This window comes from Chrysemys picta, chromosome 7, assembly GCF_011386835.1.
Source record: "Chrysemys picta bellii isolate R12L10 chromosome 7, ASM1138683v2, whole genome shotgun sequence".
NCBI lineage: Eukaryota > Metazoa > Chordata > Testudines > Emydidae > Chrysemys > Chrysemys picta.
This window is the reverse complement of record NC_088797.1, coordinates 101,793,528-101,815,949: the sequence shown is the minus strand read 5'-3', so window position 1 is coordinate 101,815,949 and position 22,422 is coordinate 101,793,528. Positions and strand designations below refer to the sequence as shown.

General features: G+C 38.0%; 1 protein-coding gene across 33 annotated transcripts in view; it reads left to right on the top strand.

The window, feature by feature from the left end:
• JAKMIP3 (Janus kinase and microtubule interacting protein 3) overlaps nucleotides 1-4,368 on the top strand; it is a 158,506-nt gene extending 154,138 nt beyond the window's left edge. For 20 of the 33 annotated variants that reach the window (XM_065552149.1, XM_065552167.1, XM_065552166.1 and 17 more), the window contains 3 exons: nucleotides 451-516; nucleotides 2,392-2,433; nucleotides 3,270-4,368. In XM_065552149.1, coding sequence (XP_065408221.1) covers nucleotides 451-516; nucleotides 2,392-2,433; nucleotides 3,270-3,455 — 294 coding nt within the window. In that variant the 3' untranslated portion in view covers nucleotides 3,456-4,368. Of the gene's footprint in view, nucleotides 1-450; nucleotides 517-1,544; nucleotides 2,294-2,360; nucleotides 2,434-3,269 lie in introns of those variants that run through there. The other 13 variants (XM_065552177.1, XM_065552176.1, XM_065552174.1 and 10 more) reach the window with 3 other exon arrangements.
• Nucleotides 4,369-22,422: the final 18,054 nt, after the last annotated feature.

Sequence of the window (22,422 nt, the reverse complement as noted above, 5' to 3'; positions counted from 1 at the left end):
ATGTTTCAGCTTTGTGAATCAAATGTTTCCTTTAGTTCTTGTCCAGTTCCTTTGCCAGCAAGCCAATGTATCTGGGTGAAGTTAAAAGTAAGGGCTGAGATTTTCAACGTCACCTGGGGGATTTAGACACAAAGTTTCCCATTCATTTTAATCAGCATAGGACATCCAAATCACTTAGGAAGTTTTGAAAACCTCATTCATAACCTTCAGCTTTTGGGCCAGATTCTTATTCGCCTGGGCTATATCCCCAATATGAGCCTGGTGTTTGTTTTTTCAATGTCTTTTTCATACAGTCATTGTATTGGATCAGGACACATCTACAAATGAAAACACAAATCAGTTTGCAACCACAGTATATCAGTTACAGTTTCCTTTTTTTTAAAAAAGACTCTCTTCCCAGTTCAGAAAACGTTGTTACTAACACATTGTTTTATGGTTTACATCTTACAGAGAATTAAGGAGCTAGAAGAAAGAATTGAAGGTCAAAAAAGACAGATAAAAGAATTAGAAGAAAAGGTATGGTAATATGAATGAAACATCAATGATAAGATATACATATATGTGGATATATATTCATATATCTTAAGAAAATAACCTTATCAAGAAAGTAAAGTTGCAAATAAATGTTCTTGTAATGTTGATTCACTCTTGCGCTGTTGGTGTAGATTGTATTATTGCAAAATCTTGTGTAAGAGATGGACAAACCTCTAAAGACTGAGGTTTGCTTCAGGTAAACATCTGAAATGGTGATGCATTTCTGAAGTTTATCCAAACTTAGCCATGGCTATTTGGTCTGGAAAGCCTATTCTCACCAGTTCTCTGTATTCTGATTGGATGGGAAGCACAATGACAGAGGCCTTTCCCCAGGTATTTCAATACTTGGGCTTCCAGTCTTGGCTGAAAACAGGAAGTGCGAAAACATATGAGGATAGAAACAAACAAGTTTACCAGACCTTTTCAGATACACCTCTACCTCGATATAATGCAACCCGACATAACACGAATTTGGATATAACGCAGTAAAGCAGTGCTCCGGGGGGGCTGCGCACTCCGGTGGATCAAAGCAAGTTCAATATAACGCGGTTTCACCTTTAACGCGGTAAGTTTTTTTTGGCTCCCGAGGACAGTGTTATATCGAGCTAGAGGTGTATTGGGATGGTTTGAGTTTAGGGCAAAGTTTCAAATCAGTTGTCATTTTATTGGAACTTGTGCCAATGTGAGAAAGGTTTTAGATCATAAACTCTTTGTGGAAGACACTGTCTTTCTCTCTGTTTGGGAAGCACCTAGCACATGCACATTTTGAGTACTCGAATAGTGCAAATAAATAATAAAAATTAATAATAATTTCAAATAAACTTGAGCTTAAAAAGCAAGAAGATATCTGAGGAGATGCATTAGCACAGTGTCTGGCATGTATCACATCCAGGCTGACTTAATGCTGGAGCATGGAAGGGAGCATCTTGCATTTCAAAATAAACCCTTCTGGGAAAGAATGCTCCAAGGTTGCAGTTTGATTTTTCCTCTCTCCACCTCTTTTCACACAGATGTCTAGTACATGGGCTTGGTGTTGCAGAACTATGCAGATTTGGGCAAAGGAACCTATGTAACTTGGAAGCAGGTCAGGGGATTGCAGAGCATCACCTTTACAGCCACTTCTCAAGCCTTTGGTGTTGCTGTCCATATCTCCTATGTGAAGGTCCCAAACACACTGCTCTCAGCCTGTCATTAGCACTTCCTCATCCTGACACATTTGGAGTTGGCATGAGGCTCATTTCCCAGCATATAAGGAGATTCAGAGGCTCCCCTGCTGACCACTTCACCTGTCACCCTTCCACTCCACTCAACACGGGAATATCAGGGGTTCCATGACATAGAGGGCCTTGCACCAACTGGTGAATTTTACCCTAAAAGTATAATAAATCACAGTAAAAGCATTTATTTCTAGGAATGGGTGAATCTGTTCATATATAATAGCAATTCATCTGAACTTTCACCCAAAACTAGAACCAAACCTAAAGAGAACCTTTTTTTGAAGGTTCAAAAGAGCTAATTGCTTTCCTCCCACCCCTCATTTATTCCTGCCCTTCTTGCTTCCAGCCTGGACAGGATGCATATGTGCAGGAAATCTCATGAGATTCTGCTCAGTTTTGCAGACTCAAGAGGTTCAGTTGAGCAGTCAGAGACTCTGAACTTTTGGAAGTTCACCCATCACTACTTATTTCTCTTCCTTTCAAATGACAGTTTTGTCTTCCTCTTGTCTGTAATCGTGGCTTATTTCTCACTAGACACACTGTAAATTCTTTTTCTCTTTCTTTCTTTCCTTCCTTCCTTTTCTCCTTCCTCCCCTATTTCCTTTTCAGTTTTTATTTTTGTTTTTATTTTTCTCTTTAGCTTTCATTCTTTGGTCATAGTTCATCAGCCTACGTACAGATGGTAAGTATTTTGTTTGCTGATTATCTCCTGTTTCTGGTCCAATTCTTGTCAACCTTCAGTGCTCTGCTATCACTATGCAGGCTGCATCTGTAGTGTGGTCAGGTCAGCAGGGAGTCACTTGATAATGGAAATATCTAAAGAATTTGAAATGTATGGAAAAGAATAAGGCATCCTTAAATGATTTCTGTATATAGGCTGAACAAACTCTAATTTAAGATTTCTCCATGCAAAGGGAAGGACAAGGAAGGCACTAACTACTATAGAAGTAAAAACAATCCCACTAAGCTGCTAGAAAATTGAAAAATAATGTCAGTTTATCAGTATTCCCATGATGGCAGATTATATTCTGGCATGAAGAAGTTGCTATAGCTAGCTATTATTCAGTAATCTTATTCAATATGAATCCATTATGTATTTTCAGTATCCAGTTAGGTTTGCATGATGCAGAGTTTGGTTTAGGCTGAGTCACTTCTGTAATCTTGTCATATTTTCAGATCTAATTGCCAGAAATTGTTTCCTTTAAAAGTATTATGTCTCAGGGCCCTTACATTGTTTGAATGTAAATTTCCCATTCTGTTGAGTGTGACCGTGTCTTTAAGGAAATAATGGGAAATATTTGTTGGATACCATCATCTAATTGATGGCATTGTATGGGACAATTCCTGCTGTATATAACATTTCAATAAAATGTAATGCAAATCCTCTATTATATGAATACTCTAGTTTAAGTTATCATAGATTGTGAATGTGAACCTTATAGATATTTTATGCATGTTATTTTTTTTCCTGGATATACTTTCCTTTGATCCATGTCTTTGAAAATTTTCTTGTTTCAGACTACTGAGGAAGCTAGAAATGCTTATATTCTTATTGAGCAAGACAGCCTTGGTTACCAAGGTGAAATAAAAAAGAAGACATTACTATTTCTAGAAGCCCAAATATATATTTTGTCACTGAAGACTGAGGATATAATCTTTTTGACCCTTTTAGACAATGAATTAAGATGTATGGGAATTTCTTAAAGTGGAGTCTGCTCTTCTGGTGTCTATGACTGTACATTTTTATAAGCTAGAATTAGAACTGTCTAAGAAGAAAGCCAAAAAAAATTAAAAAAAAATTAACAATTACAGGTTTCTCTAAAGGAAGCCCCGTCTCTGCTGCTTGAAACAACTTTCAGCTTTACATAAAAAGCAGTATACTAATTCAGATAAAGTGAATATATTTTGGTTCCCTGCTAAGCAGGTAGTAAACTGCTTCTGTAAAGAAGTGATCATGTCCTGTTTTATACGTCACTCATGTATATGTGTTACTCATAGTTATTTAAATACATGTCTTAAAGGAAGATTTTAAAAAGAGTTCCAGACTAGTCTATGATGAAAACATAAATGTGAATGAAATGAAGCATTGTATTCCAAGATGTTTTTCCTTCAGTTGAAATGGGAAGTAGAACTAATTCATCTGATAATTTCAGAAGAATGTATTTCTTTTCCATAGCACAGGGTATGTATAATGATTTGTTGAATATCCCAAGCACTTAATGATGGTGGGGAGGTGTGTCTACAAAGTTCTGAACCTTCAGAATGTGAAGGTTTCATTTTGTTCTGAAGTTTCAGCAAACTATGCTCTGTAACACTAAGAGAAAAATGGCACAATAATGTATAATGCACTTAAGTTCCTCAATGAAGATGAAGCATTCAACAGTGTCTCGTGGAAACTTTGAACCTGTAAAGGGAATAGAAGTGAAAATGTGTGGTCACTGATCTGAATGTCCAGAATGCTGGAAGGTGGGAATGTGTGTAAAAAAGAAGATTTAATTAATTTGAGAAAAGAAAGCACAAGCAAGGAAGGTGGGAATCCCTGATTGTATCTCTTGGATTTAAATGTCAGAAAAATGAAAAAAAAAAAAGTCTTCTGTAGAAAGTTACACAAAGGAAAGACTCTGAAAGAAAGCACACAAATGTACTTCACCAAAAAATAACAAGAGAAATTGAAACAAAGTGCCAAAATCTGGATTTACCAATGAATATATAAAAAACATCTCATCTGGCCTTTTCCACAACTGCTGTGTATCTAAAATAGGGAGCAGAGAGATGATGAAGAAATTGTACCTATTCTTTGGGAAGCATAACTGAGAAAGCAAAACTAAAGAAGTTACTGAAAGGTAAGAAGAAATGTCTAACAGATCATTGATTTGCTTACACTTTTGTAAGTACAAGAATAGGGTTTGATTCTGCAGTCCAAACTCAAGCCAACATTGTTTTAAGTACAGTATAGAGGAAACTCTGACCTAATCAGTATTTGTTGTAAATGTTATGTATCCACTTTTCATTTTAGGCAGTGGCCTCATGTATAATATTTCAGTATAATAAATAACAAATGATCATTTTATTCTCTAGATCCATGTTTCCTCTTAATCAAAAATACTTTTAAACTTATCAAAGACTATCAAATTTGTACAAACCCACAGACAATCATATACATGTAACAGATGTGAATAGTTGTTTCCTTTTGGGATATAAAAGACTGAAAACTTTCCTAAATAATGCATATCTGTTTAACACTTTCACACAGCTTTTCTTTAGTGGAGTAATTTATGCTGGTCCTTAGTTATCTGTATGCTTATCAAGAAGAGAACTGTGCCTGTTGTTTAAATTCAACCACAAAATTATTTGAAATTGGTTTTGTTTCAAGTCTGTGCTGCATGATTCAGAGGGACTTGAGGGGGTGTCCCACATCTCAGGTGAGTGCCTTAACCAGTGGGCTCTAGAAGTCAGTCTTTCTCTCTCTCTCTCTCTCTCTCACTTTGTCCCTGGCCCAATGAATATTTAATTATTTATACACAGCATAGATTGAGAGAGACAGAGACTGATTCTAGAGCCCTGAAAAAATTTACTGTTTTTTTTTGGCCAGCTCTACAGTTCATTGGTGTGACCAAGTAGTAGTAAGCAGAGTAATTACAATAAAGCCTACATACTTCTTTTGCAGTTCCTACTTTAGTGGGAACTGACTCATTATTGTTTTATATCTAGCTCACATCATTGTATTCCAGTTCTACAAGGTGAAATTTGTTTTCGTGAGTTCAGAGTTCAGTCATTGCATTAGAGCTAGTCCCCAGATTTTGGTTCTGCTACACCATTTGGAACGCATCTGAGTGAATATGCGCCACTCAGAACAAAACCTTGCTTTTGGGTTCATAATGGGGAAAGTCGTGCTAATTCACACCCAATCTATTTAGAACTTTGGATCCTGTGAACCGTGCAAACCAGGTTTTATGCAAGACGTTGTGAACCCATTTTGCACTGAGCTTGTCAGTTTGCACAGCTCTTATCAGATGGTCAGGAATTTTCTGATGAAACTTATTTAATCAGAAAAAATGCTGATTCATTAAACCAAAATTGTCTGAGAAAGGGTCAGTTTCAGTCACTCTCCTGATTCAAAACATTTCTAAAAAAAAAGTTTTGAAATTGTGAAAACATCCTGTTTGACACTTTCATATATCAATTTTGTTTTAAAAATTAGGTTGATTTATGCTAAAAAGGGTTTTGGTTAAAAAAAAATAGTCAAAATCTGAATGAAATGTTCCACAATTATCAAACAAAATATTTTGATTGACCCAAACCAGAAATGTTTTCAAGATTATCAGTTTGCAAGCATTTTTGAGATTTTTGACTTTTTGTCCAGCTTTGGGATGGGAAATTTTTTTGCCATCTCAAAAAGTCTTTCAAATGGGAAAAATATTTGCCACCCAGCTCCAAACAGAAACATTAGAAGAAACTATTGCCTAATTATCATTGTTTCCAATGAGATTATCCTGATAACTCGATTACTGTGCAATCCATCATATCACCATTAGCAGAAGAGGACTAAAAATATAAGCATTTTCTCTTTCCATTTCACCCATGAATCCCTCCTCTTGTAATTTTTTTCAATTACTTTTAGTTTTTTAATAAGAGTTGGAATCCAGGCAGAAAGATCAGATCTTGATTTGAATTTCCCCAAAGTTTAAAGGTGTTTGGATGCAGGGTATTGGTTTGTCCCATTTATTTAACATTTTTAAAAATGTAAACAGATAAGGGAGTGTAAAGACAGTTTGCATGGGATATATAGGAAGTGTTATAAATGATCATTCTGAATTGGTACTGTCAGATTTAGTAACGCATATTGTTCTCATATAGTTACAGGTACATAAATTGCGGTCATGTTCATTCTTATGAATGTACCCTTCTTTGTATCATTTTCTTTGAACCCACAAGCCAGTCCAGTTGTCCCAAAGGAGCTGATATGTCTCAAATTTAGCAGTCTAACATCTTAAAGACAGGCAGAGCACAACTGCTAAATTATGCTCAACCAGCCAATGAGAGCAATGTGATTTATATGCTTGGCAGCACATGACGAGAAGCTCAATGAAATAAGATAAGGAAAAAAATTCAGATCTAGTGTAATCAGATTAGAACTACAGCTAACCAGGAAACTTGGGGTGACTGAGGTAAAAGGTGACAATGGAAAAAAACAACCACCATAAAGACTCCTAAAGACAGCAAAGATAAACTGGTTCCAGTCAACCCAAAACTTTGCATATCCCTCAAACTTTTCTGACGTTTGTGCACTGTTATGCTTCCTAGTTATTGCTGGCATGGGAAATGGATTACAGTGGAGAGAACTTGAAGCTAATGGAGGGTAAGAGCATTTATAACCCACTATATATTTAACAAGCACTACTGTGTAAGGATGTTAACATGAGTGGCTCTGGTTCTAAAGGAAAAAATGAAGGCTTTAGCCATAAAGTAACCTCAGCAAAAAAGTATCTCTACCAATCTAGATTAACAACAGTGAATATTCTCAAATCATACATCTCCTCATTTATCCATTTATATGCATTCCCATTTACATACTTATGGTTGGTGATAAATATACAGTAAAAGCTGTGTTGTCCGGCACTTTATCAACCAGAAAGCTCTATTAAACCGGCATTTCTGGTATCTCCCAATACAAATCTTCAATCTAGTAACTGGGACTAGTATCCTGCCCAGGAAGTTATGCAATTGCACATTCTGCACTCTACTTTTATGCAAAAGAGGCAGAAGACAACTAAGCAAGCTGATATCAGGGATTTATTCAAAAAAGCAGCTTCCAGGGTGTGTCATAGGGTCATTACAGATTCAGTCCAATCTCCTATTCCTTCTAAATCTACAGTGATAATTAATGTTGATATTGATGACCCCGAGGCACTGCAAGATCCTGAAGTACTTTCTGAATCATCAAAGAAAGATTAAATTATGCTCAGTATAGTTTGTGGTAAGTGTATTTTTAGTGATCTGGGTGTATGCCACGCGCTGCCCATAGTGATATGTAGTGTCATAAGATAGCCTATTGTATAGAAAACTTTACCTGTATATACCTAAGTGCTTCAAGAAACCAACCACTCTACAGTGCAGTACTACTATTGGGTTGGTGAGTATCTGTATACTATTTTATACTTTATTCGTTTTATTGTATTCTAATTCTTGGGAAATTGGTATTCCATTGGTAAGTATAACTCTTAATTAACTGGAATTTTTGACTAACCGGCAACCCCCATTCCTCCGGCATGCTGGATAACAAAGTTTTTACTGTACATTGTATATCTATAACCATAAAATGTGTACTATTCTATCATCTCATTAGATTTGCATCTGTTGCAAATATAAAAGGTAATTAGGGCTTCTTGAAAATTTTTGTTTGAAACTATTTTTCAACAAAAAGTTGGGTTTTCAAAACTCAATTATTTTTTCTCTGAAAAGTGTTTGTTCTTCATCAAAAACCCAAGTATCGCAAACTAAAATGTTCTCAGATTTCTGCTGAAAACTGAAAAATTACTATCTGAAATGCTGTCACTCTACTTCGTTATCTAGATTGATTTCCTAATACGTGTTTGCTACCACATTTTCACTTTGGTAGAGAGCTTTGGTGAATAGGGCTTTTATGAGCTGAAATGAGCCTTTAACCACACATCATTTCTAAATTTCAGGGCACCGCTCAAATGCAGCCCTTTTGGTTATTGAATTTAAATGAGGCCAGACAATTCTCCACAAACAGTGAGACATGTTTGGTAGCTGGAAAGGGTGAGTGTCATTGGAGTAGTTTCCGAGACATAGAACTGATCATCAGAATCAGCCACAGGAGGGAGCTACAACCAAAAAATAAATAAGCTGTACAATATTTTTTGCTTTTGTGTTTTGTCAGGCTGCTTGCATTGTTACATAGTTTGGAGTTTTAGGATGATTGTTGTGTCTTAATTATTTTGTATAATGTGTATTTTAAATTATACTTGAGATCTTAGAACTGTAAGAATAGGTATTGTTTGCACAAGTCAAAATACCTTCAAGTAATACTACTCAAAAATCTAGCCATTGTAGTTCAGCCATAGAAAAGCAATAATTCATTTCCCTACATTTCAATCTTATAAACCAGTGTATCTGTTGAAGTACAGTTGGCTGACAAAAATGAATTACTTAGGGATACCTTTTCACTGTGATGTGCAAGTAGTTACAGTCCATTCTTGTTAATAGTCAAAGGAAGTATACAGCTCAGTGGAAACTTGGCCTTAAACGCACTGAGCTGTGTGTGTATCTGCATACATGCGCCTGTGTATTTATGTGCAGAGCTCTGTGTAGCTTGAAATCTTGTCTCTTTCACCAATAGAAGTTGGTCCAATCAAATTTACTACTTTACCCACCTTGTCCTTCTATTATATATAACACACACAAAGACACAGATGCCCACGCACACATGCTTTATGAAATAAGACTTTCAGAGCTAAACCTCAGCAGTTGCCAGTAAGGTGAAATCACACACACACACAACACAAGTTTACATGACCAAAATAGTACCTTCACATACAATCATCTACCTGCAGGCATATGTTTTGTGAGTGCAGTTACATATTTATGCATATCCACACATTCAGCAAAATCCTAAGAGGTGCTGAGCCCATTGATGTCAATGGGGATTGCAGATACTCACAACTTCTCAGAATTAGGCCCATATTTTGTACAGCGTAGCCCAGGGGTGGGCATACTACGGCCCACAGGCCACATCCGGCCCTTGAGCTCCTGCCGGGGAGTGGGGTCTGGGGCTTGCGTAGTTCCCGGAAGCAACAGCATGTCCCCTCTCTGGCTCCTACACATAGGGGCAGCCAGGGGGCTCTGCGCGCTGCCCCTGCACCAAGCGCCACCCCCCAGCTCCTATTGACTGGGAACCGCAGCCAATGGGAGCTGCAGGGGCGGCGCCTGCAAATGGGGCAGCGCGCAGAGCCGCCTGATTGCACCTCTGCATAGGAGCCAGAGTGAGGACATGCCGCTGCTTCCAGGAATTGCTTGAGGTAAGTGCCGCCTGGAGCCTGCATCCCTGACCCTCTTCTGCACCCCAGCCTCCTGCCCTAGCCCTGATCCCCTTCCTGCCATCTGAGTCCCTCGGTCCCAGCCCAGAGCACCCTCCTGCACCCCCAACCACTCACCCCAGCTCCACCCCAGAGCCCACACCCCCAGCTGGAGCCCTCACCCCCTCCCGCACCCCAACCCTCTGCCCGAGTCCAGAGCTCCCTCCCACATCCTGAACTCTTCATTTCTGGCCCCACCCCAGAGCCCTCACTCCCCCTCCCGCACCCCAACCCCCAATTTTGTGAGCATTCATGGCCAACCATACAATTTCAATACCCAGATGTGACCCTCGGGCCAAAAGGTTTGCCCACCCCTGGGGTAACCAATAAGCTTTAACAATGTAAAGTGAAATTTGTGAGACTCTATACACTACTGAATACCCATTTAAACCTTAACATGAAGTTTAAGAGGGGCGTAATTGATGCATAGGACCACATTATAGTCTGTTTGTATTGAGGGATGTGGATGGAGAAGCAGACCCAGAGGTGGGCCTCAGGGCCTCAAATTGGACCTGCTTGGGAATGGATGTTGCAGAGGACTGGTGAGAGGTGATCTCTACAACTAGTCCTGTTTAGAGGGCAGGCTGCCATGTGCTGGACAAGCTGGAATTTCTGCTTAACCATGATGAATAGTCTTGGTAGAGAGAGTTATAGCAGTCCAGTCTTTAGGTAACAAATATGGGGGTAGTAATTGCTTAGCTCTCACAGCCAATGAGATCTCTGTGTAATGATGTTGATCACATCTGCTCAGCACAGGCCAGTGTATTTCAACATAGTGATGACAATGAAGTCCTTGGTATAGAATGATTTCTCTTGAGGTCTTAGTATATATATATATATAGAACAGGAAGTGGGGGAAGATTGACCCCCGTGGGAGTCTATATACACGTGCTCTTGAGAAAGAACAGCTGCTCATCACTACTCTCCAAGATCTGCTGGAGATAAATTACTGAAGACAGTTTAGAGCTCTGTGTCATCCACCTGCCAGGCCAAAGATGGTTGTTCTACTTTCTGGTAGCCTATGTCAAAGATTGACTTAAGAGAAGTTGTAAGGGCATAGAGATATGTCCTCGTTCCACAGCTGAATTATGATTATGGAGGCTTCATGACATTGGTGGGGTTAGTTCCAGCTGGAGCAAAGCTATGAACACTTTTTCAATGATTTTTGCCTAGAAATGGGAGGTTGGAAACATCACAGAAATTTTCAAGGTCATTGGCATTCCTTGTTGGTTTCTTGAGAAGTGACTGCACTATTGCATGCTTCAGGAATGTGGTTATCTGACTTTCCCAAAAAGAATCATTAATAATTTTGATCAGTAGAGGTCCTAATTGGGTCCTGTCATGGGCAGGGATCCTACATGGCAGACTGCATGTTCCTCAGAGCTTCTAGTCCTTGTATTTGTTAGATGGGTCTACATTCTATTAGGGATGTTGGTATGGACTCAGCTTTTTCATTTAAGAAAGGATTTGACAAGAATCTATTTCATACAATGTCTCTAAATGGATCTTGGGCATAATACATTTTGCGATTTAAATTATGATCATTATAGTGAATATTGTACACTATTATTAAATGAGGTGTATTACACTAAAGGTGATCTGAAAGCCAATGGATTGCACTCAGTCCTAGTGAACACAGATGTGGCTACCATTGTAGGGGATCCTGGCCATTTACACTGGGGCTTAGTTTGTCCCTATGACCCTATTTCTTTTTGTAGATAATTAGCTTTCTTTAGATTGGTTTGTTTAGTAGACAATCAAATTGTTCCTTTTTATTGTTGTGCCTTAATTTCCAGCAGTGATTATTTTGTTGTTGTTTTTAGGAAGCCAGGAAGAAAAATGTTCCATAGCAGCTCCATGGGGACACAGGCACTGCTTTTTGTTTTTGCTGATGGGTGCTCCTGTCTGCCCCCTCCCCTCTTTGTGAGTGGCAGGTGGGGCCTTGGGGGGAAGACACCAAGCGGGGGCAGAGCCTCAGGGCTGAGTTCAGGCAGAGCAGGAGGTGGGGCCATTGTCTGGGTGCTAGGGCCCACAAAAGAATAATCCAACCCATACGCACCCTATTTTTTTCAGTGGGTGCTTGAGTCCCGGAGCACCACAGAGTCAGTGCCTATGCATTGGGAATTTCTGAACTACAAGTGCTTGAGTTTCACTTTATTATCTTATCAGTTGCATTCCTTATATAAATTTCCATACATTTTGTTTTTAAAAATAGCTGTAACTAGCTTATTTTACAGGGGCAAATTCTGCTCACCTTTGCACTGGTGTAAATCTTGAGTAACTTTTTTTACCTCAACAGAGAGCAGAATTTGGCTCTAAGTATGTGAACTGTATTACTCTGAAAGCATTTTCCTACAGATAAAAAAAAAAACTGCCGATGTGTATAAAAGCAGAGGATGTCTGGCTGCACAATACTTCTGCTTCAGTGTTTCAGCCGTTTTAAACAAACGGAAATGCATTGAGATGACAATGCCGACCTAAATTTACAACATCTAGAGATGAGATTAGATAAAGGTCCTGAGGTGGGAATAATGACATCATTATTGCTTGAGGACAGTGCAGAATTGAAGCACAGCTGGGGAAGCTATTTGGTCATGGAGAGGTTTCAGTTCATAAAATAAGAGGCTGCGATTTACTATTTTAGTGATTCCTACTGGCAGACAATTTGAAAAAGATCCTGCTGCATTTCTCCTTGTAATTTAAGCATTTGTTTTATTACTGTCATCATTTAAGATGCTATCTCAGTACCAAACAAACCCTCATGACAGGACAGTTTGTTAAATTGAACTTGACATATGTAAAAACAAAATAGAACATTTAAATGGCTACTACGTGATTCGAAAGTTGAAAAATATGCAATTTCATACTTTAATTGACTATGAACTATAGTACTTAAAATGTTAAGAAGCCAAGACCAAAAATATTTTATTGAGGGCCTCTCTCAAAAACAATACAATCCTATGCTATTCTTTAGAATTGTTGGTGTCTATATACCAGATCATTAGTGTATCTTACACTGATTATATGTAACTGTCTGGGAATTAAAGCTTTGAAGTCTGTGCTTGGGTAGTACATTATGTGGCTAATGGATAATATTTCTACTAGCTGTTGTCATGTAGCTGTACTTCCAACTGATTTTTTTTAAAAATAATCAAATTGCATAGAATGCTAAATGCAACCAGACAAAAGTCACCAGGTGAAATAAACCCGAGGTGCGGGGAGGGAGGCTTGTTTCAGACCAGTACAGAGGAGATGAGCATACGTCTAAATAAATTACAGAACATGTGCATGTATTTCTCAGCACCCCGCTTGGAAAGCACGGCCCTGGGAGTTCTAATAACACTCATTCAATTAGAAACAAAGATGAAAATGGCAGCACATACTTTGCCTCAACGCTCAGTATGTGCTGTGTCCAGTAGTATGCACATTCTGCAGTGGATACTACTAAATGAAGCTACTGGAAACTCAGTGATGTCACTACAGAAAAGCCAGTTCAGACATTTTCTTTGTGTTTTATCTGTTCAGTTTCTCATTCCATGGTGAGTTTTGCTTTGAACTCTAGAGTTAAATGAGCTCAAAACATAAATGTAAAACTCAGTCTAAATGGTGCTGAGTTTTACCTGTTTTCCTATGAAAGGCACGCGACACCATGAACTTCACACAGTTACAACACAAAACCATTATTCAATCCAGGGTTTTGCAAAACATGGTCTGAATTCACTCAGAAAGAATCGCAAATATTTTCATAATCTTAGTCTGAGTTTTGAATTGGTAACCAAACTTGAAACCAGGGAAAAATTCATGTCCGTGTCCAGTCACACTGTAAAGGTTTTGGGAAGTTCTTTTACTAGACTATTTTCAGCATTATTTCCTGAGTGTGAAAGTAAGATTGTGGCAAGATCATTCTTGCCTCATCTCTTTGGAAACTAAACTGTCTAGACTAGAATAAAATATCTGGAAAACTATTGTTACTTTATCTTACCTGAGATACAGTACTTTGAGATCCACATCGGAAAAGAGCACAACAAGAGAGGTATTATTATTGCTAGAATTAAAGATGGACCTGGACTGCAAAGCTCAGATGCACACCTGGACTCTCCTGAAGTTCATTGGTGCTCACATCTGATATTTGGTTCAGGCCTATTTCTTCTTGTTACAGTGCTTGGGCAGATTAAGAACTACTAGACAATCCCCGGTACAATGTTATATTTGTTTAAACATCTCAGTAGTCACGTAGACATCCATTCTAATTTGTTGCTAAGACTGTTTTGTATAAGACCAGTTTATAAATGTCCTTTCACTTATGATGGCATTAAATTCACCAATAAAAGCTTCCCTCCATATTTAAAGTTCTGTAAAACGTTGTGCATATTAATGGCACAGATTCTTTGCAGTGCCTATTTACCCTGTCACAGCACAATGAGCTCCTATTGCTATCCCTCCTCTCGAAAGACTCAATTTCAGGTGTGTCAGGCCTTCATAAAATACAGGGTTAAAACCTCAATTACCATTTAAAAGGGTCCTTACATCTGTTAAGCTTCTTCACAGCTGTTGCATTTGAGGCAGTTACAGTATTTATTGGTAAAGAATTGATTGTTCCCATCTGCCAGTGATTCTCTGTGATGTCCTTGGTATGAGGCACATAACAGACTCTTGTTTATTCTGTTTAGTCATATTTGTGTTTGTAGTCCAGAAAGCTTTAAATGTCTTCAGGATAGAGATTGTCATTTGAAGAAGAAAACTTAGCTGGTAGAGACATTTTAGCATACCAAGAGACTAGATAACCTCTACATGACATGACTGATTCTTGACATGCTTTGTTGGTTAAACAAATGCTGCAGCAGTGGGAAAAAGTTTCCAAATAATAATAGAAGGGTTAAGGAGAATGGGTTTCCAGAGTTGTCTCGGAGAACAATAAAAGAGGAAAGTGTTCTGATCAGCCTGATAGTGACTCAGTTTTCAATGAGTCACTTTTTTAAAAAGCTACAGTGTAATTAGATATGTCTCACATCTGTCTCAGCATGTGGGGGGAACTTGATGGGGCCAACTGTGATGGGGGACACTCACTAAGGGACACTAGGTAGCACCTCTCCCTTGGAGTCTCTGGCACGCATTGGCCAGCTAGGGGGGAGGGGTGCTGATTAGTCAGTATTCCCCAGCTCCCAGGACTTAACCTTGCATGGGGGCCAGTTAGAGCCTCTTTCGGCTCCATTCCAACAGTCCCGCCTTTCCCACCCGAGCTAGGAATGGGAACCCGGACAGACAGATCCTGCAGGATTAGCCAATTGCCCGTTTCGGGGTCAGGAAGGAATTTTTCTCTCATGGGCCAATTGGCATAGGACAGGGGAGTTTTTTTGCCTTCCTTGCAGCACCTTCAAGCCACAGTGGATTAAGTAGGAATGTGCTTAGTACCTAACTGAGGTACTGGGCTGATTTTGTTTATTCATCACAACTTGTGGCCAGTGTGGTTAAGAGAGCAAAATGAACAGTTTCCAGAGGTAAAAGACCTGGGATTTTGGTGATGGGTTAAGGTGAGACCTTGCAGCCTTTGCATGCTGAGGTCAGACCTTGTGGCCCTTGCAGGCCAAGGTCCCCACCCTTCTGCAGCCTCTCTCCCCCTAGTCGAGAGGAGTGGTGCTTGGACTCAGAGAGAGCAGAGTCCTGAGGGATAGGCTAAAGAGAACCTACCCGGCATTATTTATATGGTGAAGTGACCTGTAATGCTAATTAAATGCCTGGTATAGGAGAGTGTGGGTGATGGGCGGGTAGTGCCCCTCCTCTGTGTTAAAGCTGAATAAAAGTTGTGGTCTGCCACTTAATTCCATGTATGTGTCTGTCCTTGTTTTGCTACTGCGTCTGCCTCAAACAGCTTTCCTTCATGTGGGTGTTATTTTAGGGGAAGAGGTATATGGTATTCTTTTCTGTAGGATAAAATCAATGGGTTATCATTTCGTAAATGGAATCCAAACTCATTCTTAGCACATCTCAGTTCAGTATTTAGCTTCTCATGAATCTAGGCCAGTGAGTATATTTTAGAATAAGCACAGGCTTTTTACTGAATTCTTTTAAAAAATAACCATTGGCCCACAAGTCTTTAATATTTCAAGCTTTAAAAAAATTCTGCTTCTTAGCACTGGCAGTTCCCAGTGACATAACAAGTAAAACCAGCATATTTTATGATTTAACTACTATCATTATGCAGATGAAGGCCATACAGAACACAGCAAACTCAGTATTAGCCTGAAGTAAAGGTTTAATTAGTTATTAAAGCTGTTGTGTTTAACATCATACTATGACTTAATTTTAAAAGCATTACATTTGTGAATCACTAATGATATATTACTTATTATTTCTCAGTAATTCCAATTTTTATTCTTTTTGCTGAATATTATATTTCTTTCCAAGCCTTGTAACAATCAAAGAAAGGTTATTAAATTGACATCTTATAACAATGAATAGTAAAAAAACATGCATAGATTATTGAGGGTTTTTTATCTGGTTCCTGACAGTGGCCTTGGTCATCTAAGTAGCATTTTGCATTGCACCCTCTAATCAGAACCAGCATTTCTACATTCCATTACAGTCCAATTGGAGTGATCTTCAGCTTTCACTGATCTCTTCATCACACTGATATCCCTCTTCACAGCGCAACAATCACATGTTACATTTGCACTACAAACAACTCTTGCAAGGAAGCGTATTTCACGTCAAGTTCTGAAAGGCAATGCATATTTTAAAGCTTTAACTCCCAGTGCTCCCTGGGACATTAGAAGTGTCAAACACACAATACTTTCCACTTCTAGCAACCTCAAGAGAAGATCCTCAAAGTGAGGATCCTGCACTTTCTACAACAAAACGAACTATAAGTATCTCTATATTGCCCCCAATGCTAACAGAATTCTACATTTTGTAGAAATTAGAAACACTTCTACAGGGACAGACATCTTATCTACTACATGGACACTTAATCCACCCCTTTTCTAAGAAGATATAATCATGTTTGATTCTCCTGTCCTGTTTTTTGGGTATTAAAACTTTTAGGGAACCTGTTTGTATGGCTATTGTTTAAAAAATCATTGTAGTCCATATGAAACAGAAAAAGCCAGGGGCCAAATCATCAGCAAATATTTGAAATAGATGGAAATTAACTTACATTGTACTTAAACTTTTTTTTAAAATAGGAAATAATATTCATCTCTATAAATAAGAAGGAAGTGTGGTCAATGGTTAGATCACATAACTTTTATGCATCTTATTTTCCTTATCTGTAAATTGGAATATTAATGCACATTGGTACTCACTTTTTAAAGCACTTTGAGATTGATTATTGATTTTACATTATTACCTGCTACTCACTGAATGCCGGATTCAAACAAATATTTATATGGCTTCTAACCCTAAAGTATTATGGCTGTGTTGGTATTATGTGGGTAAGAGGAATTCAAGGGTACACCTCAAGCTAATCTCTTTGGATTTATACCAGTATAACTGACATCAGAATCTGACCCTAATGAAAATACAGGCCCAAATTCCAATTTCAGTTACAGGTATAAATCCAAACCATGCACTTCATAATTATATTCATTTATAATCATCTTGTAACCGCATTTTCTTTTTCTTTTCTTTTTCCCAACACATTAGGCACCTCATGCTGAGTGCTTGAGAGAATGTGTCTATATTTACAAATAAATATACCCTTTAACTCTTCATTCACCTAGTGCCTGATCCAAAGCCAGCTGAAGTGAATAGGAGTCTTCCATTGACTGTAGTGGATATTGGATCAGGCCCTGAGTTCACAAATTAAAATATTAAAAGACATTGTTTTAAACTACATATTTCCACATAAAAATAGGTAAAAATACCTATTTCCAGAGGATCAGATCTGATATATTGGTGGGTTGGGAAACCTGGCCACATTGAAGTCAATGCCAAATCTCCTATTGATTTCAGTGAAACCAGGATTTCACCCCTTTACTCACATCAAATAATGTCTTACTCCATGAATAGTTCCATTGACTTAACTGGGACTACTTGTAGAGTAAGGTACAATTCAGTGTGAGTAAGGATATCACTAACTGGCCTTGAGTTTAGGTGCTTTTTCTAATCTAGGCAAGCCTCCAGTACTTTAGAATCTGTAATTGTCATGTCTTTAATATTTGCTTGTGACAGGTTTGTAGTGTCCTGTCTTTAGGGTGACCAGACAGCAAGTGTGAAAAATCGGGACAGGGAGTGGGGGGTAATAGGAACCTATATGTGAAAAATCGGGACAGGGAGTGGGGGGTAATAGGAACCTATATAAGAAAAAGACCCAAAAATCGGGACTGTCCCTATAAAATCGGGACATCTGGTCACCCTACCTGTCTTCCTCCTCTTGTTAGCTCTCCTGCAATTGATTCTTACTCCTTTCAGATCTTAGCAGAAATCCTTTAAAAAGCTTATACAGTGGTCAGTCAATACAAACTATTCACATAGTCCCCACCCCCCTTTATTTGCATTTAGTGGTTATGTCAAGGTTGTTGTTTTTTTTTTTTAATGAATTACTGAACTTTTAATTTCCCCTGAATCATTTTAAGGGTCAAAGATGAAAGAGATTTGAAATCTCATTTATAATCTAATCAGTTTTGTCTCACTTTTGTGCTGGGAATGGAAAAATATAATTTGTCAGTTTGCTGAGCCCTTTAATTCTATTTATTGTTATTGCATATGTCATAACTATGCATAACTAATGAGTTTATTTTAAAATCATATTTGTTTTTTCGGTAGACTCATCTGTTTAAAGAGTGTCATTTCTTTTTCAGTGCAAGACATATTTAAAATAAATTCCATAATGGGGCAGACATTCTGAGTTAACAAATATAAATAAGAATCTCCTTAAACAATTTAGTATATCTGATAAACCTTAGGGGCATTTTTTTTAAGAAAAAGCATAAATTATACATGCAGTGAAATGAGAAAATTGCTTTAGAGGAAGTTCAAACACTGGTCTATCTTAATGGGCGTCCATAGGACTTCAGAGCTTGGGAGATTTGTGTATGATTCTCTAAAGTATTAGCTCTGCCTGTTCATTCAAATCCAGATTATAATGAACAAATCCAATTTACTTTAACACAAACCATGAAGAAATAAATAATTAAACTGATACCTACATTTCAATCACTTTGGGGGTTGTTTGTTTGTTTTGGAATGTTAACCATGTTTGCTGAGCAATCTCTGATCTCTCTCTTTTTTTTGTTTGCTTTGATTCTTTTGTTGGGAAGTACAATTAGTTTGTTCATATTAACATACATAGTTGAACTCTGAAGTGCAATTACAGTCAATGTTCTGATACTTTCTAATATAAATGTGATTTGGACACATTACCTCAGGGCCTGACCCTATAAACCTAACTCATGCGACTAGTCCCATTTAGCTCAACAGGACTAATTGTATGACTAATTAGTATTCATCATGAGTAAGGGTTGCAGATTCAGGGCTTTATACATTAACAGTTTCAGAGTAGCAGCCGTGTTAGTCTGTATCCGCAAAAAGAAGAACAGGAGGACTTGTGGCACCTTAGAGACTAACAAATTTATTAGAGCATAAGCGGCTGTAGTCCACGAAAGCTTATGCTCTAATAAATTTGTTAGTCTCTAAGGTGCCACAAGTCCTCCTGTTCTTCTTTATACATTAACAGGTTACTTATGGTGGATATAATGCTTTTGGACATATTAAAGATAATTCTGGCAATGCTATTCATTAGACCTGTCATATGATACATTTACCAACTGCTGCTAATATACTGAAGGAGCTTATGTAAGGCTGCCCCAACGCGGTTCACCATGGAGCAGTAGGGGTTAGGAAACTCCTTCCCTAACACCTTCCAGAGGATAAGCTAGACTAAACATTTCAGAGACACTGAGTCTGTGAAAGGAGTTCCCCAGTTATATACATAGGAAGAGATGTGTTGCATGCATGAATTATTGTTTGCACACCAGGTGTTTTAAAATACACTATATGTTAAACCAGATTCCCAAATATTGGGTTAACTCATTGATTCCTAATGTATTTCCTTTTAGAAATTGGAAGAACAAAACTCAGCTTGTCACAGCCTCCCTTTCTGAGCACCTGAGTGTAAATGGCATCATGGCTGATCCTTTAAATCCCATGTGTGTAGGCTCTGCCAATCAGAAACTTAGAAAATCTAGCCTGTGACTTGCCACATGATTTGTTGCAATGAAACTGGATGAAATCTGAAATAAACCAGTGTAATCGATCTAAACATTCTTGTCTCAGCAAAAAGAGAAGAATATGTTCCTGCCAATTTTGATGAAAGGATTGAGAGCTTAACAATAACCTTAAATGAAACCTTACTGGTTTGAATTTTGAATGTAAATCCAAAACCAAACAGATTCACCTGGTTTAGGGTTTTGCAGTGAATAGTTCACATAGCTCTATTCAAATCTTTTTTGTGAATTCAACCCTGTTTTTTTAAACATACCCAATAAACAACAAAATGGGAAAGAATATGGTATCTGTAATAATATAGTAAGATGATATTTTTACTGTATTTTAGCATCTTTTATCACAGTCACAACACACTGCATGTTTTCTAATACTATTTTAAAATATATCCATAATGGGAATGCTTTTTTCAGAAATATCGAAAGTTACTGTTAATTCTCAAGATTTTAGATCCTGCTAATTTTTGTTTGAATCCTGATTTGACAGATGTCATTGTAAGAAGGATTTGGCCTACCATCTGCTATTACTGTTTGTTGCAATTTTAGGTGATCAGATTCTTAAACTTTTAGAAGGCTATTTTTCTTTTAGAGGCAGTGTTCAAACTTAATTTAATTCTAGGACAACATTTAACCTTACAATGACTATAAATCCCATGATTAAAGGCATAGGCTTTGTAACATTTAAATTGGACTTTACAAATATAACAGAGGGGCACAAACTAGCATTTAAGCAGGCCAGAGAGTACGTGTGTGAGGTGAAGACAGCATGTTCACTCCAACAACACCTACAAGCCAGCAGAAGACCATCCATATGAGCTCTGCATAGTCAGGGTTCTGCAGATTTCTGGGGATTAACACAGAACAGAAGTTGTCTGCACTGAGTATCTGTTTTCTGTGGCTCACTTCTATTGGACTCAGCAGATTTCTCAATGGAAATCTGTGCAACAGTCAAGTCTTCTAGAATCAGCTTTCAGACTCCTCTCTGGCTGTTAACTACCCAGAGTGAGTGCAAAGGGAAAGACTATTCCAAATATGGCCCAATATTCTTTGGGGAAAGCAGAGTACTTTCCCCTAGAACCCTGGTCTTCACACAGTTTTCAGACTATAAGTGAAATGCTGGCCCCACTGAAGCCAATGGGAGTTTTGCCATTGACTTCAATGGGACCAGTTTTTCATCCTGTGTCTACTTCTCCCTCCCCAAATCCCTCCACTGTGAAGGAAGCATGCAGCTCCACCAGAGATTTTGAAGAAGTTTTGCTTCTTCGTGGGTTTTTCCAAAGTTTATAGTTAATTTTACTCTTAAATTGTTGTAAGTACAAAAATGCATTTGAGATTTAGAGAATGGATAAAGAGAGAGTTAGAATGAACAGCATGAACTACAGGATACTAGCATGTACTAATAAAACTACTCTGGTCACTGAGTTAGGAGCATTGTAAAATGGATGAAATTCATCAGGCCAGAGTAAATATCATGTTTCCCAGAATTAATTTCTGGAAATCTAATAATAAAGTTTTTAAAGGATGTAATAATTATAAGTATATACTCTAAAAAGCTACCATTAAAAGGTCAACTACAAAAGAGAACTACATATAAGTAAGATTAAGCACTTGTCTAGAGGAGGAAGGGAATTCCATGTTATGGCTGAAAATCAAGGCTGACACTTAGCCAAATGGCAAGAATAAGGGCAATTTTTCCCCAAAAGAAGAGTGAATTATGGACAGAGTGTCAGTCTGGATTTTCTGCATTTACTCTACATTTCTGGCTCGAGTAAGCTCTTTGCTGATTTACAGTGTAAGTATGGTTGTTTTAAATGCCATACTTTAAGGCAGCAAATGTTCCTGTAGTAGTGACCTGGAGATCTGTAATAAAAAGTAATACGTGTCAGCAGCAAGATTCTTGAAAAGGATTGCCTTGCTTCTATTGTTTCATGCCTCACTGTACTTGCAGGTCAGTTTAGACTGTGTATTTTTATTTTCATTCAGGATCAACACAATATACAAGAATCTGGTTTATTTTTATGTCATTGAGCCAGAATCCCACTATAGTAGGTACTTTTTTCAAAGCAGTGCTGGGTATTTAGCCACACATCCTCCATTAAAATTTAATGGAAGTGGTGACATCTGCTGCACTGTTTAGAAATTTCAACTTGTATGTCCACTACGAAAATGCCCAGAGAATGAGTGATGAGTGTATTCAGTTCCAGTTTTTAAAAGCTGATGCCTAAAATACACATACAGATCCCTCATTTACACATGCAAATGCACACTTAGATGTGAAATTACTCATTGTTGTCACCAAAGGGCTCATTGTGCTCTACAGAAAGTTAATTTTGAAAGTTGGGCCCTTCATGA